Below are 26,205 nucleotides of genomic sequence, written 5' to 3' on the forward strand. Positions count from 1 at the left end.
AGGGAAAAGAATAACCAGCATTTTGGATTGAGACCCAGTGAGTATAAATCTTGTGAATGACATGGCCAATCAAACAGGTTCGACTTTTGGTTCTCAGTGTTCTGAGCATCACTGTGAATAGTAATAACAGTTTTGTTTTTTGTAGTTAATGTGTGACATCATTGGGAAAAGTACAATAGATTACCAGGCATGTTAAGTTTCTTCTACTTTGCTGGAATTCTGCATCCAAATTGTATTCAAAGTCCTGGTGTAATATTTCAGTCACACCAATGCAGAGACTTTTTTTAGTGATAGAGCGTGGAGTAGGCCCTTCCAGCCTGTTGAGCCACGCTGCCTCAGCAATCCTCAACAACATCCAATTTAACCCTGACCTAAATCACAGGACCATTTACAATGACCGATTAACCTACCTAGTACATCTTTAGACTGTGGGGGGAAACTGGAGCACCTAAGGAAACCACCCCCCACCCCCCCCCCAGCGTCACATGAACCATTTCTGTTACCTTAGTTAAGTGACAAGAAAGATTCAGCATTTCATTATTTTGTCAGTTCAGTCTGTGTCTTGGGTTATCATAACAATATGCAGCTTCATTTTCAAATTTCAGCATTAGCAATATCATATTAGGGTCAGTTATTTTAAAAATTTATACGTCTTAAATAATGACCATTGTCACTTTTTTTTTAAAAAGGATATCAAGTTATAAAGTGAACATAACACCTTAAAACAGCAGGAAATGTCAGGTAGTAGGATCTATATTAACTCTAAATGAACAGGGGCAATTCCTGACCCATCCCATGCCATAGATCTTTCTGGCTGAAGACCCTATCTGGATTTTTTTTTCTACAGGTGTTGTATGGGAAGATTGTTTTCTACTCAAGTCTGTAAGAGCAAGTAGCCTATCAAAATATAAGCCACATTTCAATAATGACCAATGACTTCATCCTATAAAGATCGGCCTACTCTTTGAATAAAATAAAAAGGTGCTTATGATCCCTTACATTATTCTTGGCTAAACATTAATATCATCTGAGATACTTATTATAAACAGACATTACAAGTGAGACAACAGGCCATTTAAAAATACATCTGTTAATAAACATTTTTATTTAGTTATCTTGTTCTTTGTCCACTTGTGTAGTCTGGGGAAATTATTTCAGTATCCGAATGAGGTCATGAATGTGCTTCTGGCATTGAATGGGATCTTGGAATTGGCAAGGACCTCACCATCTCCATCCATACAAGCTATTTATGTTTGTGTGTACCTCCATTCTTTTTGTCTGCCTCCCACCTATCCAGTTTCCATTCTTTGTCAGCAGCAATACATTCCAATTACACTGACCTTTTCAACGCTACTGGTCTCAGCTTCCCTTCATCCTAATGGCAGTGACTCCATTTCCTGTTTTAATCTCACATACACAAGAAATAGAGTGCGGTCAGACGTATAGACAGGACTCCAGGAAGGATATAAAGGTGCTAAGCATGATGTAGAAAATTTGAAATACAAGATTAGACAGGACATGTTTGATTTCTCCTCCCCTCCCCCATTTGTCCAATAGCAGTTGAGTGGTGGAAGTGTTCAGGGCTTTCAAAAAGAACTGGAGAAACACCTGAAGACTAAGGGATAAAAAGTGAGAGAGACTGAATGGATTACTATACAAGGTGGGCTCAAGTTTGTACCATAATTACACCATGATTCTTATCTATATATTTTACTTCAGCTCCAAAGGGCAAGATCAAAAATTGAAAATGTCATTTTATTGTTGAAGGGAATAAAGTGCTGAAGAGAATAAACGGCAAGCGTTTTATTTTGTTTAAATAAGAAGATTGCAATTTTCCCCATACTGCAACTTCCCAGAGCATCAGTATTAGGAGTGTGAAACATACAGGTCTGCAACGCTGGGTTTTGGACTGGTGTTCTTTTGGGAAAAATCACCAAACTCAGTGATTCAGCAACAGTTGATTTTTGATCTGGTTTGTAAGATTAAGCTACATCAGGTGTCTCTATATAATCATCATCACATAGATGAGCTGATAAAAATCTAAACAAAATAATGTCCAGATTCTTGGATAAAATTTCAGGAAGTTCTATTCAAACATTTCCAAGTGAAAGATCATGATAGCAACATCTCAAATTGCAATACCAGGAGGCAGGTATTTTTAGGTTTCTACATGTATTCATCTCTGGAGTATTTATAATGAATGCATCAACATAAAATATCCAGGGTCAATAATACAAATTAAATATTCATATATGTTTAACCATTGACTTTAAGATACATTAATATTGGAAAGAAAGGACAGTAATTAAAAGGTATCAATAAATTTTATTCAAAATGAAAATTTAATTGCTTGGACGAACTTACATTCATTTTTACACAATATAGATAAATTTACTGAGTTTCAATAATAGCGTTTTCAGAAATACTAATAGTTCCTCAATCTTTAATCATCAGAAGTTATATCCTCTTTGTCAAAGGGTGCTTACACATCTGTAACCACCTGTATTTACCCTGCATCCCCTTCCTGTAAGTGAATCTCAGCACACTCTCCATGTAAATAGAAAATGGTAATCTTTTTGAGTTTGTCACCTGCTGTCTCCAAACAGCTGTCCAAGTTCAATTTATTTGGCTGACAGTCAATTTTCCATTCAGCTGTGATGTGGCTGATAGTATGCTTTTAACGGAAGTCTGGCTGTTGAAATTCCTGGTATCTATCCAAGGGCCACCTTTGAAGCTTCATGTCCATCAGACTAGTTGGACTGCCAGAAAAGACCATTAAATGCATCTTGTAGAGCACGGTAACATGCAAGGGAGGAAGTGTAGCCCCCTGCCAGATCCTGGGGAGTGGCTGTACGAACATGGTTCAGGTACCTTTTAAAACAAAGTGCAGAACTTTAAAAAATGAATTTAACAACAATTTACATGGAAGTTTAATTTGTTACAAGCATCGTTAACACACAATCTCCAAAATAAAAACCTTTCTTAGAGGACTGAACTCAGTGAAGTTTTGAATCTGAATCAGGTTTATTATCACCGACGTGTCGTGAAATTTGTTAAATTAGCAACAGCAGTTCAATGCAATACATAATATAGAAGAGAGGGGAAAAAAATCAATAAATCAATTATAGTATATTTATATTGAATAGATTAAAAATTGTGCAAAATCTGAAATAATATATATTTTAAAAGTGAGGTAGTGTTCAAAGGTTCAATGTCCATTTAGGAATCGGATGGCAAAGGGGAAGAAGTTGTTCCTGAATCACTAAGTTTGTGCCTTCAAGTTTCTGTACCTCCTACCTAATGGGAAAAAGGCATGCCCTGGGTGCTGAAGGTCCTTAATAATGGATGCTGCCTTTCTGAGACAGAGTAATTTTGATTTTGGGGATCACATATTTATGTGTTAGAGAAGCTGACGAGCAATTTGTAATGTTAGGTTCTAATTGTATGTTGTGATTGTAATGTAGACTGTAAATTCAATCTAATAGGGTTAACATGCAGTTAAAAGATATAGTTAAACATTGAAAACCTAAACAGTGGCATTGGGTGAGATATGACAAAATAGTTCTAATGCTGGAGGTGGGGGTGGGGTTAAACTGAATCATGAGAAGCCAAAAGCATCACATTCAAGGTGAGATGTGATTGATTGCATAGCAGAATTCTCTACATGTGCACTTGAGGGAGAGAACAGATGAATGTTTTTGTATTCTTCACTGTATTGCATATGATTCAGACAGACTTAAGGTTAAATTTAAAATTTATTTAGCAAGTAGCAAAGATGATGAATATCTTGTGCTTTAAGACAGTTATGTTGAAAGTGAATTTTGAGTAAACCAGAAGCTCAGTTGTATAGTCTGTTATTTTTATAGCACATAATAGAAAATGGTATTTTTACTCTTTTTAGTGCATCTTCCATAAAACAGAAAATATATTTAATTGCATAAGAAATCATAGCAGCTAGTACATGGTACAGGGATCTATATTAGCTGCAGTTTACAATATTGTCTATCTTGATTCAACTTATAGGCTACGTTTGAGTCTACCTGTTTACATGTCTATGCGAGCTATTCTCTCTCATTCCATATTTAAAAAGTGCTTCACATAGGTTAAAAATAATAAAAGTGTTTCAGATTCTGCTTAGTGGGAGAAACTTTAATGAGATTCTTTCAAGGAAAGGGATAACCAAGAATTATTGAAACAACATTGCAATTTTTCCAACATCTGCCTCTGCGACACGGATGAATGAGCATCCTGACTATTAAAACAGCAGTAATGCAGAGATAAGAAATGTGATCTTCACAGTACAATGAGTCATTGTGCTCAGGAGAGAACAGAAAGGAAAGGAAGAGAAGGAGATGAATCATCTTGGTTTATTTAGTAAAAACACAAATTCTGACATTTGCATCCAATTCTAATAGTTGAGAGTTGGAATATTAAACATTTTGCATTTTGAACCTTCGAGTCGAATGTAATTCCTACGTTAAAACAAAATGGTTGAAAAATACTTTACAAATGAAGTGGAAGTGACCTTGACCTTCATAAATTCATTTAGGTTATTCTAATCTTTAGAATACCTGGAGAAATGACAAATTAAGTAACTAGAACCCAACAAAATACTTAGTTTTGGTTATAAAAATAACTGCTCATTTTCTGAAAGAAGTGTTTTTTTCTTGCTATATCCTACATGATTTGGAGAAAGGCTTTACAATTTTAATGAATAGTAATCTTCAGATTTCCTAGTAAATACTGATACAGTGGTCCAAATGAGCCACATATACTCCCATACAGACTTCCTATTTTTAAAAGAATCAGAATCAGGTTTATCATCATCAGCATGTGTGGTGAAATTTGTTAACTTAGCAGCAGCATGATAATACAGAAAAAAAAAATGCAGTAGGTATATATGTACATTAAATAGATTAAATTAGTGCAAAATCAGAAATAATATATATATATTTTTTTAAAGGTGAGGTAGTGTACATGGGTTCAATGTCAATTTAGGATCTGTATGGCAGAGGGGAAGAAGTGGTTCTTGAATCACTGAGTGTATGCCTTCAGGCTTCTGTACCCCTTTCCTGATGGTAATGAGAAGATGGGATGCCCTGGGTGATGGGGGTCCTTAATAAGGCACGTCACCTTTCAGAGGCACCACTCATTCAAGATGTCTTGGGAACTACAGAGGCTAGTACCCAAGATGGAGCTGACTCATTTTACAACTTTCTGCAGCTTCTTTCGGTCCTGCACAGAAGCACCCCCCACCACCCCCCCCCCCACACCACCACAGTGATGCAGCCTGTCAGAATGCTCTCCATGGCACATCTATAGAAAATTGAGTGTTTTAGTTGACAAACCAATTCTGTTCAAAATCCTACTGAAATATACCCACTGTATTGCCTTCTTTATAGCTGCATCGATGTGTTGGGACCAGGTTAGATCCTCAGAGATCTTGACATGAAGGAACTTGAAATTGATCATTGTCTCCATTTCTGATCCCTCTATGAGGATTGGTTCATGTTCCCTCATCTTACCCTTCCTGAAGTCCACAAGCTTACTTTCATCAAAAGTATCCATTATTCTGGTTCACTAGCTTTTAATCAGAAAGAATTGCGCAAGGAAGACAAACTTTACATATTCTGTGATTTATCAATATTTTGTTTTGATAATACATGGGTCAGAATTTTGAACCCGTTTCAATACTTCTGAACATGTTTAAGTTTCCTCTTTAAAGAAAATATGTTACGCTAAGTCCTTCAAAGCCATTTCAGGAAAAAAGTATAATGCTGGTATCTTCGTACACAGACTTTTATTACAAAAGGTCCACATGACAACAGGAAGCACCAGTTGCCAACAAATAACAGGAAGCACCAACTTGCCAACAATGCTCTTAAGCCAGAGCTTTCTATCTCTCTTTTGGCTAACTATCAAAATCAAACAGTTTTAGTCCATTCTTCAACTGACCTAATCATAAGAATTTACGAACAGTAGCTGCTGTGATTATCTGTTCTAACGTTTAGCCAAACTCATGAAGTTTAACAATATCTTTTATCAAAAATATTTGTAGTTCTGTATCTTCTTCAGCAGGCCTAGAAAGGAAGAGGAGGAGATGGGAGTGGGGGGGGGGGGGTTGAGAGACGGAAGAGAATATGGAAATATCTTTTGGCAATTTTACCAGTAATTCTGTAATTACTGCTTACAGTGCCAGTGCTTCAAATAATTTGGAAGCAACATTTTTGAGCTCAAGTATATAGCAATGTCATATCAGTTTGCAAACTTTAATTCAAAAATGTCAAATTGATTTCCACCTGCTCTACACACTACTTTCAAATCTATTGGTAATTTTGTTTTATATTTTGTCAATGCTACAACCTTGGAAAGAGAGGATTTCAGGTTTACTTAATTGTTTCTAACTATGCAAATTTGACAACAAATAATTTGCAGGATTGTCAACTATTAAACCATGTAATGTTAATACTTATTCAAGTATTATTAAGGGAATGGATCCAGGATCAAGATGATCAACTGTCACCATCAGAACAGAGAAACATTCTAATGAAAGGAAAATCCGGCCATTATATTAAGGAACAGCCACTCATCAATTTTGGATCTTCTAAACCAATTCAAGCAATAAATCAGGCTTGAGATATTATGAGCAGTCCCTTGTTTGCAGAGAGTGATCGCAAGATTTAAATAAAGATTTGGAACTTCTCAGTGGGTTTGAGATATCATGGTTCATTAGGCACTTGGCCAGGCCTACAAGCAGAATTGAGGTTTAAGCAAGTGGTCATTGTTGGAGTGGACAGAGTTAGAATGGAGAGCTTGAGACTTTGATGCAAGAGGCTTCAGCAAGAAGGGGTGGAGACTATGGTATGTTTCTGGTAATTTTTTTCTTTGTCTATTTGTAACTAGCTAGAGTAATGGGAATAGATCCAGCGTCAGTTCTTTGTGCCAGATATGGGAGATCTGGGAGACCATGTTAAGAAACTGGAGCTACAGCCGGATGATCTGTGGCTCATTCAGAAGAATGAATTGATAGATAGGAGCTACAAGGAGGTGGACAGCCATAAGTTGAAGAAAGCAGGTAACTGGGGTGACTGTTATGAGAGGAAAAGAGATTAAACAGATAGTACAGAGTAGTCCTGTGGCCATTCCTCTCAAGGGAGGGAACCGTGACTAGTTTCCTGGCACTGAGCCTGGCTCTGTGGCTCAGAACAGAAGAGGAGTGCAGAGGATTAAATAGCTGAGCTAAGACTTTTATCTTTGGAGCGAAGGAGGATAAGAGATAACTTGATAGAGATGTATGAGGCATAGATTAAGCTGACAGCCCAGAAACTTTTTCCCAGGGCAGAATTTTAAGTTGATTGGTTGAAAGTATGTTGTTGTTGAGTGCCATTGAATTGCTGTTGACTCATGGTAACCCTATGAATAGTGTAGTTGTCCATAGGGTTTTCAAGGCAAGGTATGGAAGTAGATTGAGATTGCCAGGCCCTTCTAGGTGGAATGTATGGTGGGGGGGGGGGGGGGGGCAAATGTCAGAGGTATATATTTTTTTATTAAACACAGAGTGTTAGGTGCATGGAACACCCTGTCAGTATTGGTGGTAGACGCATTAGGGGCATTTAAGAAATTGTTGGATAGGCAACATGAGTGAAAGTAAAATTGGAGACTATGTAGGATGGGTTAAATTGATCTTAGAGTAGTTAAAAGATCGGTACAACATCATGGGCCAAAGAGCCTTCACTGTGCTGTAATGTTCTAAGTTACAAATTAATTTTGAAGTGTAATTTCTGTTTTATAGACAAGAATGCTAATTGAAATACAGAAAGGTCCAATAATGAACAAAGATTTAAATGATCCACCTTATTTTTGTTGATTAGCAAGTAAAATACATTGAATAGAGCACATTATAATGAAAGGCAGGCAACATGCAGTTACTTAGTACCGTAATTAGATTTCAAGGTTCAGATGTAGGCATGTTTTAAATCACCTGAACAGCATTAATTATATTTCTAAACTAAAATGATTATGCAGCTCAAGGAAATGTAATTTGACCAAGATAAAGATTTGCTTGACATTGAGTACAATTTCGGTAGTCCTGTAATCAGGTAATCACCATTGACCACATGCTAATCAATCAACGCTTCGACTCAGCTTGATGATTTAGGGCAGGCAGCCTCTGCACAGAGGAAGCAGGTCACAGTTTTACAAACGATAGATATTCATTTTGCCCATTAATATACCAGCCCAGATAAACTACAAGTGCTATCAGACTGCTACGGATGCAAGCGTCACGCAAGAGACCTCAACAAATACCTGTATAGATGTTTTCTTGCAGAATTGAAGGAATGCTGTCTACTGCAGGTGCCATTTTTGAGTGAAGTGTAAACTAGCCAAGTGTAAGTGTAACCAAGGCCTAAGCTAGCTTTTTTTTTAGAAACAAGATCACTGGCACAAATGGACAAAGGAGTTTTTCCAGTTTATTGTTCGTTAGAACATCAGCCTTTAACCAATTTCATTAAAGAACAAATTATCACATTTAGACAAAACTGATTCCTATACTTACCTATAATTATAACAATGACAACATTTCATAAATTATCACAATACTGACAATTTTTCAAAAGGGCTTAATTTGATGTAAAGCCTTTTTGGGTTGTCCAGAGATTACAAAAGGTGCTGTATTCATTTTTAAGTGTCTTTCAGGTTTACAGGTCACTTTTTCCTGAGATGAGAGATATTGTTGCAGAAGCCACTGTGGTACCAAGTTACTGCATCACAATTCAAGCCATCAGTTCTACCCTCTGCACTGTCAGTATGGAGTTTGTACATTCTGCTATGCCCATGTGGGTTTTCTCCAGCTGCTCTAGTTTCCTTCCACATCCAATATGATAGTATTTCACTGAGGCTGCAGAGAAGGCAAAGTGACACCAAATACCACACAATCCTAATGATGTTACTTGAGCAAAACTGTACAATGTAAATATAAAATGTGTAAAACCTACAAACAAAATAGGCCTTGAATACTGAAGAAGGCCTTAAAGGATTTTACCTGGGCAAATACTGGAAATTTAAAGGAGTCTGTTTTCTTATAGTTTCACATCTTTGTGTTTTTCCCCATTCTTCTTTTGCTGCCAAGGTTGTCAGTCCCAAACCCCTCACGTTCTCAGCCTTTAGTCCAATCATCTAATATCTGACTCAATCACCTCTTCAAAAGCCATCCACCTTCTCTTCAGCCAACATCTCCTGCCAACTTTTCTTCAACTTGCTCTCCAACACTTCATCCATGCAATGACATGAGAGTAGAATGGGCCCTGAACTCTGAATAGGCCTTGAGCCTCGTGTGGTAGAATAATCAAAGATCAGGATTTATTAAGCCAACAAGATGTAATGTTCATACATGAAACAGATGGGTCATTATCTTTCACAGAACCTTAGTACAGCACCAGCCTTATTCTAATTGACCCACTTTCGCTTCTTTGTACAAGTTGACCCTGTTAATATGGAGCAATAGGCAAGGTTAGGCAATTACTTAATTTTCAATAAAGTCTGCATACTATTTTATCATGTACAAAGCATATTTTTACAATAAAACATTAAAGAAATAAATGCATTTCTTTTACATTATGTGAGTTTCTGAATTAAACTACTGTCTAAGCATGTGGACTCTCGATCTTACTGCATTTCAATATGGTTCTGATACAAGCCATGCACCTGGTTTTGATCTTTGGTGTAAATTGGTAGTAAAGCCTCATTCCATCCCCCACATCTAGTGACAAGCAACTTTTTTGACTAAAGCCCAACAAAAATGTTAAGTATTTATTAAAGCCTTATGGACCATTATAGCTTCCAGTAATCAGCCTTGTTCCCACCATGTTGGGAATCATGCCCCCAATCAATAAATTAATTTGAACTGTTCTAGGGTCACTTACTACTTTACATTCAGTTTTTTTCTTGGCAGTTAATTCAATACATATAAACATTCCAAAACATTTGTTTCAGTATTCACTTACATCATATTTTTTTTGTTGTTCCACAGTATATATCTAAAGATCATATGAAATTGTAGTTATCAATTATGGATTAGAACAAAGTGAAGCATGCAGTGCAATTTTAAAACGAGGAAAAACAAATAGGTCTTCAGTTCATAGAGCTACTTCTGCCCTCACCACCATTTTTGTCTACAGTAGATTACTAAATGCAGGTATGTCTGAAGTTTGACAATGAGACTTATTACTTATTGCAACATGAATTCAGTGTGTTCAAGACTATTTTAGAAGTAGCTTACTGATTCTTTTCACCACTTGAATACAGGTGGTTTTTGTATTGTCATTGAAAACCTCTGATCTTTTCTTGAAACATTAAGCTAAGTGTTGTTTGGCAATAATTTAACAGTGAGGTGATCCAGTCAATACTGTACTCAGTAAAGAGTGAAAATACTTGACGTACACTTTAAATTATGTTTTATAGAGTCACACCACTACTTATCCAAATATTGCTCAACATATAAGAATGTGTTAAGAATATAATTAGGTCAAAGGCTGTATTATTCAGCTATTATCAGTGAATAATTAAGACTATTTTGCCTCCCCATATGGGCATAATAATGCTTCCCCACAGTTCTGACAGCTGTCATCCCTTCAACTGCACACTGCAAAAAATTGCAAGCTGTATAAATAATCCCCTTGCAGCCACGTAGTTATCAATTAAAAAAAAAACAAATTTACAAACTAAAATAACCATTGTACTGAGTTACAAAAGCAATCACATAACCATTTTCTCTGCTTTGAAAACATAGGGTCTTTGAATTATGTAATCCATATCACAGTACAAGTAGTTCATTAGATATATTCAATGGGCCCAGCTGACTTATTAACACACATGTATTTATATACAAGGAAATGAAATCAAATAGATAACATGACTATTTCTTCAAAAGTGAGACTAAAAGTAAACGGAGAAAATAATGGAGAGAGAAAGGTGACTCAAGTAATGCAGTAAAAATACAAAACAATTCACTGTTCTTTACAGTACTATATGAAAGGATAAGTGCTGGTAAATCTGAATAAAACCTGATGATTAATAAATAAACTTATCAAGCACTATGCCAAAATCCAAGTTTCAGGGGGCAGAGGTAAGCGTACAGTACTTGCTACTGCTAAGGAGAAGGCTCTAAGTAAACTGAAAAGTCTGAAGGTAGATAAGTCACCTAAATCAGATGGACTCCAGGGTTCAGAAAGAGGTAGCTGAAAGGATTGTGGAGGCGTTAGTAATGATCTTTCAAGAATTGCTAACTGTTGAGGACTGGAAAATTGCAAATGTCACACTGACCTTTAAGAAGAGAGGGAGGCAGAAGGAAGGAAATTACAGGCTCATTAGCCTGACTTCAGTAGTTGAGATGATGTTGAGTCCATTATTTAGGATGAGATTTCAGGGTACTTGGAGGTACATGGTAAAGTAGGCCAAAGTCAGCATAGTTTCCTTAAGGGGAAATCTTGCCTCATAAATCTGTTGGAATTCTTTGAGGAAATAACAGCCAGGATAGACAAAGGAGAGTCAGTGAATGTTGCTTATTTGGATTTTAAGGCCTTTGACAAGGTGCCACACATGAGGCTGCCTAACATGCTAAGAGCCCACTGTATTACAGGAAGGATACTAGCAGTGATAGAAGATTGGCTGATGGCAAGAGGCGAAGAGTAAGAATAACGAGGGCCTAGTCTGGCTGGCTGCCAGCGACAAGTGGTGTTCTGCAGAGGTCAGTATTGGAACTGCTTCTTTTCACATTATATTTCAATGATTTGGATGACGGAATTGATGGTTCTGTAGCCATGCTTGCAGATGATACAACGATAGGTGGAGGGGAAGAGGTGTTGAAGAATCTGCTGAAGGACATGGACGGATTGGGAAAATAGGCAAATAAGCGGGACATGGAATATAGTGGAGGGAAATGTATGGTCATACATTGGTAGAAAGATTAAAGGTTAAGACTATTTCTAAACGGAGAAAATTCAAAATTCAGAGGTTTCCCTGAAGGTTAACTTGTAGGTTGGGGTGGTGGTAAGGAAGGCAAATACAATGTTAGCATTCATTTAGAGAAGCCTAGAATATAAGAGCAAGAATGTGATGCTGAGGCTTTATATGGCATTGGTCAAACCTCGTTTAAGAGTAGGTTTGAACCCATCTAAGAAAAGATGTGCTGATATTGGAGAGAGTCCAGTGGAGGTTTATGAGAATTATTCCAGGAATGAAAGGGTTAACATATGAGGAACACTTGATCAGGGCCTATAACTGCTGGAGTTTAGATGAATGAGAGGGGATCCCGCTGAAACCTATTGAATAATGAAAGGCCTAGACAGAGTGGATGTGGAGAAGGTGTTTCCAGTTGTGGGTGTGTCTAGGACCAGAGGGTGGAGATTTATGGAATTCATTGCCTGTGACAGCTTTGGAGGCCAAGTCACTAAGTATTGAAGCAGAGGTTGAAAGGTACTTGGTTACTCAGGGCCTCAAAGGTTACATGGAGAAGGCAGGAGAATGTTAAGAGGGGTAATAAATCAGCCATGATGGAATGTCAGAGCAGACTTGATGGGCCAAGTGGCAGATAATACTGCCTTATAATACTGTATTAAATTAGGTTACAGTTTTCAATTGCTTTTTTTTTCCAGAAACTTTCCACACACTTCTGCTTAATTTGGCCAATTTAAGTGGTAGTAGAGACACAAAATTATTATGAGGTTGTAAGCCCAAGACCTGAGATAGTTTTTTAAAGATAAAAACTGTATTCAGCTTGCTTGATAATTAAAAGCAGAGTTACATTCTCCTCAGAATTAATTGTTTAGTGATGTACCTGATATATAACAAAGATGTGTACTACTGATTATTTTAATATACTAAATTACATTTTCTGCAGTTTCAATTATCTTTGCATGGGTTTGAAGGCAGCATTAATCATCCACAATCATTAAGTGGTAGGGCAGGCTTGAAAATCATGACAGGCTGTCTACATCTGCTCCCATTTCCCTGTGTTCCTATGTTAATAGTTGCTCTGTTTGTCACAAAAGTATATCCATTTGAGCTTTTAACATAATTTATAAAATTAATACTATTTTTACTCTGAATCTACCAGCATTGTTTTCTCATGACATTGTGTTACTTACTAACCATAAAAGCTGACAGATTAATGGACACTAGAGGGCAAAATTACTCTGATTAAAGAGCTGTGATCTAAACAGAATTGACAGTATCTTGAGGTGTTAATAGGAACTGCATAAAAGATTGAAAATAATTAATTAGCAAATAAACAATTGCCTCAATAAATAAAGTATGATATCAGTAGTGATTTTGTACAGGTTCCTATTTTATTAATTCAGTAAAAGGCAGATATAGTAAATCTGAGCAAAATACCCTTTTGTCACCTTAAAAACCTTATCACAGCATAGTACTACCACAAGACTATATGGTAATATTTGACAGGCATATGTGTTTAATGGTACTACTACATAAAATTTAAAATATAAAATGTATTCTTGCTCTCTGGTTATGCTTGCCTTTATCCAGTGCTGGAGAACAGAAAATCTGCATTTCAATCCCATTTCTAAAATCTCTCAAGGGCCTCCCAAATGTCTGCAGCAAAATTTCTTCATGCTCTGCTTAGTTTAATAAATAATTCCAATGAATTTTCTAAAACCACACTGAACAAGAACATTTTCTCACTCAGAGGAATAGGGCTAAAGTTGAAATGTTATTTACTTTATAGCATTAATAATAAAGATTCTGTTTAGTGTACATTATACCCTACCCCATCATTTCAAATAATTTTCATTAATGAAAGCTTTTCACAAATTAAAAGATGAAAAGACAGAGAAGCAGAATTAGGACATTTGGCCCATCAAGTGTGCTCTGCCATAACATCATGGCTGATTTATTATCCCTCTCAGCCCCCTTCTTCTGCCTTGTCCCCGTAACCTTTGACACCCTTACTAATCAAGAACTTATCAACCTCCACTTTAACAGAACAACAAATGCAAAAATAGATATATGGCAACAAATTTAAAAAATCTAGATACTTGGTTCAAAAACCAGTTAAGGAATGCTGTTCTTCCTAATGCTGACTTGACTTGGTACCTAATCAATTTACTACATTCAAGGGACAAATATCTAGGTCTACCAAAGCAAAGACATTGGATTCCATCAGGAAATAAGTCTTAACCTTTTACTCAATGCATTGCTTTAATTAGAAATTAATTAATCCTAGTCTTATCTAAATTTTGTGAAGTACCTTGATCCATTAGATAGTGTATTCTGCATGACATTGCCAGAAAACTCATTCTAAGAGGAATGAGCAGTCTGTGAATTTGCAGTTTCTTATAAAAGCAATGCTGTACAATCTTCTCAAAACTTAAACCAAACATTTGGAACATAATACTGAATTGCATACTACATGTAATTGTTATTAAAACTGATCATGGTCACAAATGGTAGAAACGTGCAGCAGAGTGCTCAGGTGAGGTGTGATCAAGTTCTGTGGCGAGATTCTCCCTGATAGGTATATACTCCTCCTCGGTAAATGACAATGGCTTTTCTCTCTGACAATGTTAATACAACATTTCTAGAGAATGTTTACTCCTTTTCTACATACAAAATATATTGCAAGGTACAGTAACAGTGGGGCACAATACCACTTTGCACATAACTTCATTTAGCAAAGTATATTAGAGTAAGGCAGACAATCTGGCTGCTGGCATACTATACAGAATGCACTAGTGATTGCTCATATCTGCTTATAACACAAGGTCACAAAAAAGGCTGCAAAAGGCAATGTACTAGCCACACTTACCCAGGTCAAGTATCAGATCATATCCCTTCATTTTATCAACTGCAAAGTTATAAAGAACAGTGGGAAATTTTCAAGCCACTCCACCCCAACAATCTGTAACAAATCCAATTAACCCTAACCTAATCACAAGACAATTACAATGACCAATTAATCCACCCATTATGTCCTTGGACTGTAGGAAGCCAGAGCACCCAGGGAAATCCCGCACATTTCACGAGGAGGACGTACATTCTCCTTACATAATGGCACCGGAATTGAACTCCAAAATGCCCCAAGCTGTAACAGCATCGCACTAAATGCTACACTATGCAAAATATATCATCTCAATGTCTCCCACTTACAACTTTATGAATTCTCAGAAAGCTTGTAGCCAAGTACATTTCTTTTTACAAATGTTCCCTGCAAATGTCACAGCAGGCCTTTCTGGCCAGTGATATCCCACAAAAATTTGCATTCAATCCACTAATGATGATTTTTCCACAGCTTAAGGAAACTACAGTTCACAGTTGGTGTTAAAGCTGGGTCTTGTCTAGAATGAAGGACAGTTGGGGATGACAATACTAACCTGACATACCTGGCTCTGTTGTAGTTTATAAAAACATGCACTTGTTTATCTTAATGGGGCTGAGGTGTCATTACTCTCACAAGAGAGAATTCAAAGCAAACAAAACCTGGTCAAGCTGTAACACGCCCATTTCACACACTTGAGGACTCTTACTTCAATAGTACAAGCATGCTGATGTGAATTTGTCTTGACTATAACCTTAAATCTTCTTTCTTCATTAATATAATTGATAAAACTGCATGTTACAAACTAGGCACCTTCCACAAAAAAGGCTCTGCATTATTAGGAAACCAAACCTTTGAAGTCTTAAATATCAGACAAATAAATTCAGAATACAAGAGTAGACCATTCAATCCCTCAAATCTGCTTAATGCAAGGATGCATTTTGATTGGCCCGATCTATTTCTCAATAATGTTAGCATGCTTTTGCTTTATTTCTCACGATATCCATACTGAATAAGAATCTGCAGATTTCACTTTATCAGCATCCACATACTTTTGAAGTCACAAGATCCAGGTGTTCTCTATACTTTCTGAAAGCCGCTTCCTCCCACTTCACTCCTAATAGCCCAATTACATTTAATAATTTGACATGGAATCATTGAAAAGATAAACTATTTGTTCATCATGACAATACCAGCTTTTATATACAGCAAATCAAAAATTTACCTCTAGGTCTCACCATTTTTAAAACACTTTTAAAAGTTAATTCATATTATCCTTTATTCTTTCTCCCATCATTTTACTCTCTCTACATTACGGTAAGTTTCTTATGCTCATTTTTTCAACTTACATCCTCCAAGAGCCATTTCATACCTTGCTTATTAGATTCATTTTCATGCAGTTTGGAAAAGATGCCTAACTTCGCTGCATCAAAGCAAGGCAAATTCTTATTATCAGAATTTATATGACTACACAGATGGCTTAGAAACAAATGAATATAGATAATGTTGTAGACTCTTAGCAGGTCAGGCAACATTTGTAGAGAGGGAAACAGAATTATCCTTTAAGGCTGATGATGGAGATGCCTAATCTGCTGAGTTTATTCATTACTTTCTGTTCATATTTTCAGCATCAACTATTTTTTTTAATAGAGATCAATAGGTCAAATGAACAAGAAGCTTTCTACTAGCCTGTGTACTAGCTGATTAGGGGATGGTGAACTGAAAATCTGGATAAGAGCTACAGGAGAGAGATGATAAAGAACTTTGCTAAAAACAAACCTCTGCAATTCATAAACGCAAACACGAGGAAATCTGCAGATGCTGGAAATTCAAGCAACACACACAAAATGCTGGTAGAACACAGCAGGCCAGGCAGCATCTATAGGAAAAAGTACAGTTGACATTTCAGGCCGAGACCCTTTGTCAGGACTAACTGAAAGAAAAGATAATAAGAGATTTGAAAGTGGGAGGGGGAGATCCAAAATGACAGAAGACAAGAGGGGGAGGGATGAAGCCAAGAGCTCGAAAGTTGATTGGCAAAAGTGATGCACAGCTGGAGAAGGGAAAAGATCATGGGCTGGGAGGCCTAGGGAGAAAGAAGGGGGGAGGGGAGCACCAGAGGGAGATGGAGAGGAGGCAAGGAGTGATTGTGAGAGGAGCAGAGTGAGGAAAAGGGGGGGGGGAATAAATAAATACAGACATACATAAGGAATGGGGTAAGAAGGGGAGGAGAGGCATTAACAGAAGTTAGAGAAATCAATGTTCATGCCATCAGGTTGGAGGCTACCCAGACAGAATATAAGGTGTTGTTCCTCCAAGCTGAGTGTGGCTTCATCTTGACAGTAGAGGAGGCCATGGATAGACATATCAGAATGGGAATGGGATGTGGAATTAAAATGTGTGGCCACTAAGCCACAGTCAGGTTGGAGGAACAACACCTTATATTCCGTCTGGGTAGCCTCTAACTTCTAAGTCTCTAACTTCCGTTAATGCCCCTCCTCCCCTTCTTACCCCATACCTTATGTATTTATTCATTTATTTCTCCTCCTCCTCCTCCCCCCCCTTCTTTTTTCTCTCTCTCTGCTCCTCTCACAATCACTCCTTGCCTGGTCTCCATTTCCCTCTGGTGCTCCCCTCCCCCTTTCTTTCTCCCTAGGCCTCCCGTCCCATGATCCTTCCCCTTCTCCAGCTGTGTATCCCTTTTGCCAATCAACTTTCCAGCTCTTGGCTTCATCCCTCCCAATCCTGTCCTCTCCTATCATTTTGGATCTCCCCCTCCCCCTCTCAAATCTCTTATTATCTTTTCTTTCAGCTAGTCCTGACGAAGGGTCTCGGCCCAAAACGTCGACTGTACTTCTCCCTATAGATGCTGCCTGGCCTGCTGCGTTCCACCAGCATTGTGTGTGTGTTGCTCTGCAATTCATGATGACTTGGAAGCCACTGCATAAGAAGCTGGTGAAACATATGCAAATAATAATTCTGGAAGCCAGATGGATAAATGTAAATACATGCAGGGTACTGGAGACAGAGCATGGGAAAGAGGCTGATATATTGTTCGACAGAGATCTGGCATAGACTTAATGGGCAGAATGGTCTCTCTCAGTACAGTTATATTGTTTATGTAACCTTCCTTCAAATCATTTTAACAAACTGGAGCAAACAGTTCAAATGCTATAAATGAGGCCCTGTCTATAAAACTGAATTTTTTAATATGTGCAAGGACAAATGAGCTCTCCGCTCATACTCTGTTTACCGTGTTTCCTATGTTCAATAAACTTTGATGGGTCAGGGAAGTGAGGGAGAAACATGCAAGGCAACCTGAGGTCCAAGTGTGAGACAAAAGCGAGAATGTTTCCTTCATTTAAATTTTCATAAAATAACACAGCAGAATTCCAAAACAGAGTAATTTTCACTAAAACACAGCTGTATTATCAAACCCAATGATTACTTCATCTATGTTGCATCTACATTAATTGTGCACACTGTGAGGCAGATTTTAATTTTTAACACTCATGTAACTGAGAGAGGAAACAAGTGAAAAGTTAGAGGGTGAGGTAAAAATTCTTTGACATACTCTGTACAACTCATTGTCAGTTTAGTACCCTGCTCTTCTATATGCTTCCAACATCTGGACTACTGACAGCACGCATCTCAAGTCACCTAATAAGTTGTGCACATGTATTTTAGGTTCTGCCTGTTCTTACTACATTGAAACTAAGCCATGATAGGCAGTTACTAAAACAGCAGCTGGTGGTAATCTATAATTTTAGCAAACATTATAAAAGTCATTAAAATTGCCTTTGTTGATAGCCATAACAATGCTACACGTCCCCTAACTATTTTGCCCCTTCTGCTCTACATTGCAACACCCCTCTCCCCAGCACAATAAAGGTCCAGGGCAATACACTGGAAAATGTGGATCACTTCCTTTATCTTAGTATGCATTTCTCACCAAAGACATTGACCATGAAATTCACAACCACCTTCAATACTCCTAACACAAAGGAGCAAAACCAGGCCATTCAACCCGTCAAGTCTGCTCCACCACTCTATCATGACTGACTAATCATCCCCCTCAACCACTTTCTCCTGTCTTTTCCTCATAGCCTTTGCCACCCTTACTAATCAAGAACCTATCAACCTCAGTTTTAAATATACCCAGTATCTTGGTCTCCACAGCCATCTATGGCAATGGATTCCATAGATTCATCACCTGATTCTCAAAAGAAATTCCTCTTCATTTCTGTTCTAAAGGCTTGTATTCCACATAACCTTCGGCTGACTAAGTAAAAGTGTTTGTCAAAAACACGATCTCAGACTTGAGACAAAACTTGTGGTCTATGAGAAGTAATGATGCTCTCCCTCCTGTACATTCCTGAGACCTGGACTATGTACTGTAGACCCATCAAGGCACCGGGAAAAAACAACACCAATGTTGCCTCCAAAAAATTCTCTAATTGACTCAAATGACAAATAAACCTACATCAGTGTCCTTTTCCAGGTCACAGACTCTGTATTGATCTTCTAGTTACACACAATTTGGATGCATGACACCAACTCCAGCACAGGACTCCAAACTCTCCCCTGAGAAGAGATTACCAGCTGAACAGCCTCCTTGAACAAACCGACTCCTGGAAATCTCTGCTCAAGACCAAAGTGATCAGGATATAGAGAATATGCTAGGAGCACACAGGGGCCATGTGGTAAGTAACAGAAAGAGTATATCCACCTGCTCTATAGGCCATCACCTGTTTTAACTGTGGAGTCAGTGGTTCCGACAATGGTCTCATTAGCCACCTCAATGTACAGAAGGGGAGTAGTAAGTTATTCTGTATTCTGAGGGATTGTCTACACTAACAGACAAATGAGAGGTACCATCCTCTTAAGTCTTCATCATCTCTTAATTGAAAAAATAAAGAGCAAGGGAATCCATTTCAAGAGCCAGCAGATTTAATTTCACAATTCTCTTCAAATCCTCTGAAGCCAAGGTCAAAGCATTTGCCAAATTTATAATGAAATGCAATTTCCCATATTTCTCAAGCAAATGTTTAAAAACATTCTAAAATACTCAATAGCAACAGATTAAAATTCCTTCAACATTCAGTAGTTATATAAAATAACTAGATATAAAATACCCCCTTTTGATGGTTTTAATCTTTTTGCTAAAAGGAAAACAGGTCATACAAACTGCTTTAGTAAACAACAAAGGTAACAATCCTCAACTTGTGTTTACAAGTTGTATGGATAAAACAGAACAGTCCCTCAGGACAATACTGGATAATTATCCTGAACAAAAGAGTGGGATTTTGAGCCAATTTCCCAGTGTGAACTGCTTCACTATAGAAACTACACAATTAAGAGATTCCAACCCTTCTGCCAATCAGATTGATATCATTAAAAGCAAATACAAAATAGAACAAAACATTAATTTCTGCTCATTTCCATTGCAGAAAGGTTGCAATTTTAATGGCAGCTGCAGACCAAAAATACATCTGCATCAAGGATACATCGAAACTGCAGTAAAATAAAGACCAGACTCTTTGTGTTTTATATAATTATATATAGAAACTGAAGATATCACATAACAGGGCAGCTGTAGGTCAGAACATAAAGTCATAACATTACAATTGAAGCAGTCTCCATTCACCTGAGACATGTTTCTTCATTAGAAAAGAGAAAATATTCATCTTTCTAATCACTCTTACTAGTTTATACGGTCATCTATCTCAGAATCAGTGCTAAACAGCATAGAGGGTTATAGTTCAACCCTGTGCCAGCCCTTTGAAGTTGCTGCCTTACTTAGTAACATTCTCCTGCGTCCAATTGCCTTTTCATGTTACAATGGAATCTATTTCTACTAAACGTGCAGGAATATGTTCTAGATCTGTATAATCTTTCATTTGGAGAAATGTCTACTCAGATGCCTTTGTGATTCCTTTGGCTACATCACATTTGTCATATAAAATACTTCCTCTATACTTAGAACTTTAAGGGGATCTGATGCTTTGAACATTTCTATTCTGTCTCCTTTTAACCTTCCATGTTCTATGGAAAACAGTCCAAGTTATTAAATCTTCTGCTGATTCTTTGCATTATTATGGTTTCCTATGTATCCACTCCATGGCTTCAACAACCTTATTCCAATAATCTAGTCAACAGAATCACATCCAGTACTCCAGCTGAGGCCTAACTGGAGTCTTGTAAAAGTTGGTAAGGCTCATTGTTTTCATTCATATACAATGTTCTTATTTACAAAACCAAGCATCTAATACATTTGCTTAAATTGCCTGTTTGAAGCTCTTCCTCTGAGACAAGATTAAAACAAAAATTTAGAAAGCAATAGAAGGAGCGCCAAAATGTAGAAATACCATTCAGGAAATGTAAAATTATGCTTATAAGCCAGAACATGTCTTTATTTACAGGTTGTCAGTTAAAAAGGAAGAAACATAAACTTAGTTCAAATAAAATCCTGTAGGTTTTAATTTCTTTCAAGAGCAAGCAAAGTCCTTTGTACAAAATATTTAATTTTATTTATAAAGTAGATTTTGTTTCTATGGTACCAATTCATATGAACCACTAAATATGTTTATACATTTTTACTCATTTTCTCACCAAAACAGGATTTGTCTGATGTGATATGTATATTTGTCTGATATCACATTTTATGTAAAATATATAATATATATAAATTAAATAAAAAACACCAATTCATTTTGATTTGTGGGTAGAACCTCATCACTTCCAATCTCCAATATTCCACCGCAAATACAGCAGACAGTAGTTGTGAAAAAGTAAAGCTTAACTAATTACAAATTGGACCTGAAAGAATGGAGCAACAAAAATTAATTATAATCCATTTATTAGAAGCAATGATATTTGTATTGATTGTACAGAAAAAAACTTTTTGACTTCATATACTTGCTAATAAATTGGTATATCCTTCCTGTCATTGGTCAAACAAGACCATAAGGAGGATTCATTTCAATGCAAATGCTTTTTTTTACTTATGTGAGGCATCAGAATAACAATGCCCAACCAAAACGAATTTTATACCATCAGCCATCTGTAGGTTTTTAACTACATCTCATAATTGATAAATTCAAAAGTGCAGTAAGATGGTCTTAAAGGAGAACTGCGTAAGTACCTAATTTCATATGATCTTCTCATGTAGGCTTGCTATCTTAAAGTATGGAGAAATAAGCTTGCCAGATATTATAGGGTCGCAGGACAATACACCACAGAAACAGGCCATTTGATTCATCCATTCTCCGCTGACCTTTTTTTTCCTCTCTCGGTCCATCATCCACACCTGGACTATGGCCCTCCAGACACCTCTTAACCATGTAACGAACTTAACCCAAAATGTTGTAATTGAACCTACATCCACAACCTCTGCTGGCAGTTTATACCATACTCTCACCACATTCTGAAAGAAGACCTGCCCCTTAGGTCCCCCTTAAGTATTTAATCTTTCACCCGAAACCTATGACCTCTAGTTCTAGTCTCACCTGATCTCACGGGAAAAAGACTGCATATATTTACTCTATTAGAATCCTTATTATATTGTATACCTCTAGAAGATCTCCCCTCATTTTCTCATGCATCAGGGAATACAGTCTATTATAAAAACTTCTTCTACAAAACTGGGCCTTGGACAGTGTTGATCACACATATGCCAATGAAAACCGTCAAACCATTGAGGTGTGAATTACAAATTTTTCAATGTTACTGAAGATGCCTAGATTTGTTCATGTACTATCACGTCAGATTCATAGATGACTTAGAACAATAAAAGGGGACTTTGTGCAATTTGCTATGATCAGCTGCATACATTTTCTTCACCTTTCTTGCCAGCAGCACTGATTCAGATTCAGGCTCAGATTTATTTACCACGTGTACATTGAAACATACGCTGAAATGCGTTGTTTGTTTTAACAACCTCCTGATTTGCTGAGTACCTCCCACCAGAATTCTGTGCATGTTGCTAGAAGATCATTTCCCCATCCCTTAAGGGAAATTGGTCCTTCTGGGTTGTAGCTAGGACTCCCATAATTTTCCTTACCCATTTGTTCAAAGAAGAAAAAAAAGTCACAACCTAGAGACTTTCTTCATAACCAAACTTCTTGTAAAACAGCTCTGCATATTTTCTTGTGACAGGAAATCCTCCAGGAAGTAAGCCAACATATTCCTCCTTCTTTTATAGATTTCCAGTCTGATCATTTTTTTATTCCTAATAACTCAAACAAAAGCAAAAATCCCATAAATCTTCTCAACCATCTTGTCGACACCTGTTCTGCTGGATTCAAAGATCTATGGGCATTCCACTTGAAGAACTACACAAATATGCTGATTAGAAGCAGGAGTAGTCTACTTGGCCACTCAAGCCCACTTCACTATTTTGATAAGATCAATGTACATCGTGCCTTAATCTCAATTTCACATTCCCATCAAAATAGACAACTCAGCATTGTCCATATTAGATGATAAAATACAGGAGTAGAATTAGGCCATTAGGCGCAATGAGTCTGCTCCACCATTTCATTACGGCTGATCCAATTTTCCTCTCGGCCTCAGTCTCCAGCCTTACACCCACTGCCCCCAGTCCCCCCACCCCCCGTATGCCTTCATGCCCTGAACGATCAAAAACCTATCAACCTCTGCCTTAAATATACCTCTACCTACATTTTATTCCTTTTTACATATTTTTGTACTAAAACTTAACCTTATATTTGCTAAAATGAACTAGGAGACCATGACCCATTTAGCTTGGTTTAACTTTATAAGAGGTGATAGTATTCAAGCCCTACCACAACTGTCGAGCATCCTCTATTGATTTATTCCGGATGAACTGCTTCTTGTTTGGAGATGTCATCATGCAGTATCTCAAGCGCTTGATTATAGTCGGCTGCTGGTGGTATGTAAACATCGCCCACAAGATGGCTTTCCAGAGATAGTACCTGGAACTCTTGCAACTTCCTTAGTCACCAGAGTTGAATGTCTCTGATCAGGCTCTCAGGAGATTGCAGATCTCATGGTTCATCGAGGGCTTCTAAATGATTTTGTGGAACACACTCATTAGAGCTATTTTAATAAAGTCCATTACAACCATAGTGTATTCATTCAGATCCAGAAATGAGTCCTTCAACATGGCCCAGTCCACCGACTCGAAGCAATCCCATAGCTGCTCCTCTGCCTCTTGCGACCACCTCTTTGTCCTAATCTCTGGAGTCTTGCTCTTTAGCCTCTGCCTGTATGCAGGTAGAAGAAGGACAACCAAGTGATCTGATTTACTGAAATGTGGTCTGGGCATAGAATGGAAGGCATTCGTTATCCTAGTATAACTGTGGTCTAGTGTGTTGGGAGCTCTAGTGCTGTAGGTTATATGCAGATGGTAATTGGGCAGGGTTTTCTTCAAACGAGCCTGATTGAAGTCCCCGACTATGATTTGAAATGTGTCATGCATGTGTTATGCAGCATCTCAAGTACTTGATTATAGTCGGCCATTGGTGGTATATAAACTGCGGTCAAGAATATGGAGGAGAACTTACTCGGTAAATAAATTGGATGGTATTCGTTCAGTGTTCAAGGTCAGGGAACATGAGTTCAACAAAACCGTCACATCAGAGTGCCACCAAGAGTTTATAATGAAACGCACACCACCACCTCTTCCTTTTCCGTGTGCAGTTCAGTCCACACAGAAATTGATAAGTCTTCCGGTCTGATCATCATATCTGATGTGCTGGGAGAAATCCAATTGTCGGTCAAACATGGAATACAACAGTCTCTCATTTCTCTCCAATACATCAATCTTGCTCTTAGGTCCTCAATTTTGTTCTCCAATGACTGCACATTTGCTAACAAGACGCTGGGTAAAGGGGGCCTCATCCCTCTGCGTTTCAACCTGGCTTAGAGTCCCCCATTCTACCTCACTTCCGGCCATGGTTATGAACCTTCGTTTGTTTAAAGGTGCCATATCTCCCTAGTCTGCTGAGACCTTCAGACGATTGTGAAATCTGTAGATCATTAAGCTGATTTAAAAGTGCATTGCTTAGAGGGAAATTACATGCTGCAAATAGCAGTGAAAGCAATTTGAAAGAGGCATACTTAAAAGAATATTTAGAAGTATTGTCCACAGCCCATAGAACGTTGTCATGGTTCACCAGTGCCATCCTTACATTAAGTCTTCAAATTAACCACATAAAATCAACCAAATGTGGATCACAACAAAGAAATTGTGATCCTCCAAAAGTGAGGAAGGGAAGATTATTTGTCAGAAAATAACTTTATTTACTCTAAGCTCAAAAATCATTATATATTTTTCAGACTGAGCATCCATGTTTGTCAGTTCAATCTTAGCATCTTACTAAAAATTCACCAGCCATCTGTTGATTTTTTTGCATCAATTAACAACTAGATGGACAAATGTATTGTTTGAAAGTCAGAAATCAAATGAAATATTACAACTAAAGTAATGCAGAAGAGCATTATTCTAGTCTACAATCATATAACTCATTACATAAATTAAGATAGCCAACTGTTTACATACTCAACCAATAACTGCCCTTGAGAGTATACTAGCTATCACAAATCTCTTTCACACCATTGCAGCAGTGTTTATTGTATGTTTAAATGTACCCCATAAATACTGCACTAATAAATCTGGAGTCTAGCAAGCTTTCAAAGCAGTTGTTTCTCAAATTTCATAGCTTCTCTCAACCATAAAGCTGTCAAGTTGTTTCAAAGATGGCAAATTGAGGGTCAATATCATTTGAGTTCTTGCCCCTTCTTCCTGCTTCCTCTCCAGCAGATTTGAAAAATGTGAATTTCCCCCCAAAAAATTAAAGTAAAACATCTTCACTGTTCTTGATATGCTTTGGAACTAGATTCAGTGTCAATGTTTCAATGCTCAAAATCTGTTATTTATGCTATTTGGAATAAAATTGCTGGAAGAATATTTAAGTGGCTACTAAATTGTTCTCAGGGCAGTTGAAAGCGGGAAAATGTTTTTTAAATAATATACAAATTTGAATCTGAATACCATGATCTCTGGTTAACAAACAAAACTATTAGTTACATAATGGTCTTGGGAAAGGTTAACGTTTCCCAGGTTACTAAACATTATACTTTAGAAGATGTATATTTTTAAAATTGCAGCTAGCAGATAAAATTTTCTTATTAGAGTTATACACGCATAATTGGAAAGATACTTTGACATCAATAACACCCAACGGTTTCTTGATCAAAGGGTGCCACCAGATTCAAAGATTCCCTTCTATCTCAAAATAGAAAATCATGCCAAAGCCAATTAAAAATAAGGGAAAGTGGTACCAAAACCTAGCACTGTCAGTATTTCCCTGTAATAACTAGGTGTA

General features: G+C 37.4%; 1 protein-coding gene across 2 annotated transcripts in view; it reads right to left on the bottom strand.

Moving 5' to 3' along the window:
- Positions 1-2,305: 2,305 nt before the first annotated feature.
- The window catches only part of mnat1 (MNAT1 component of CDK activating kinase), a 153,662-nt gene continuing 129,762 nt past the window's right edge, over positions 2,306-26,205 (bottom strand). For both annotated transcript variants that reach the window (XM_073039540.1, XM_073039542.1), the window contains one exon: positions 2,306-2,871. In XM_073039540.1, the coding sequence (XP_072895641.1) occupies positions 2,751-2,871 (121 nt within the window). In that variant the 3' untranslated portion in view covers positions 2,306-2,750. The remainder of the gene's footprint in view (positions 2,872-26,205) is intronic.

This window comes from Hemitrygon akajei, chromosome 3 (assembly GCF_048418815.1).
Source record: "Hemitrygon akajei chromosome 3, sHemAka1.3, whole genome shotgun sequence".
NCBI classification, from domain to species: domain Eukaryota; kingdom Metazoa; phylum Chordata; class Chondrichthyes; order Myliobatiformes; family Dasyatidae; genus Hemitrygon; species Hemitrygon akajei.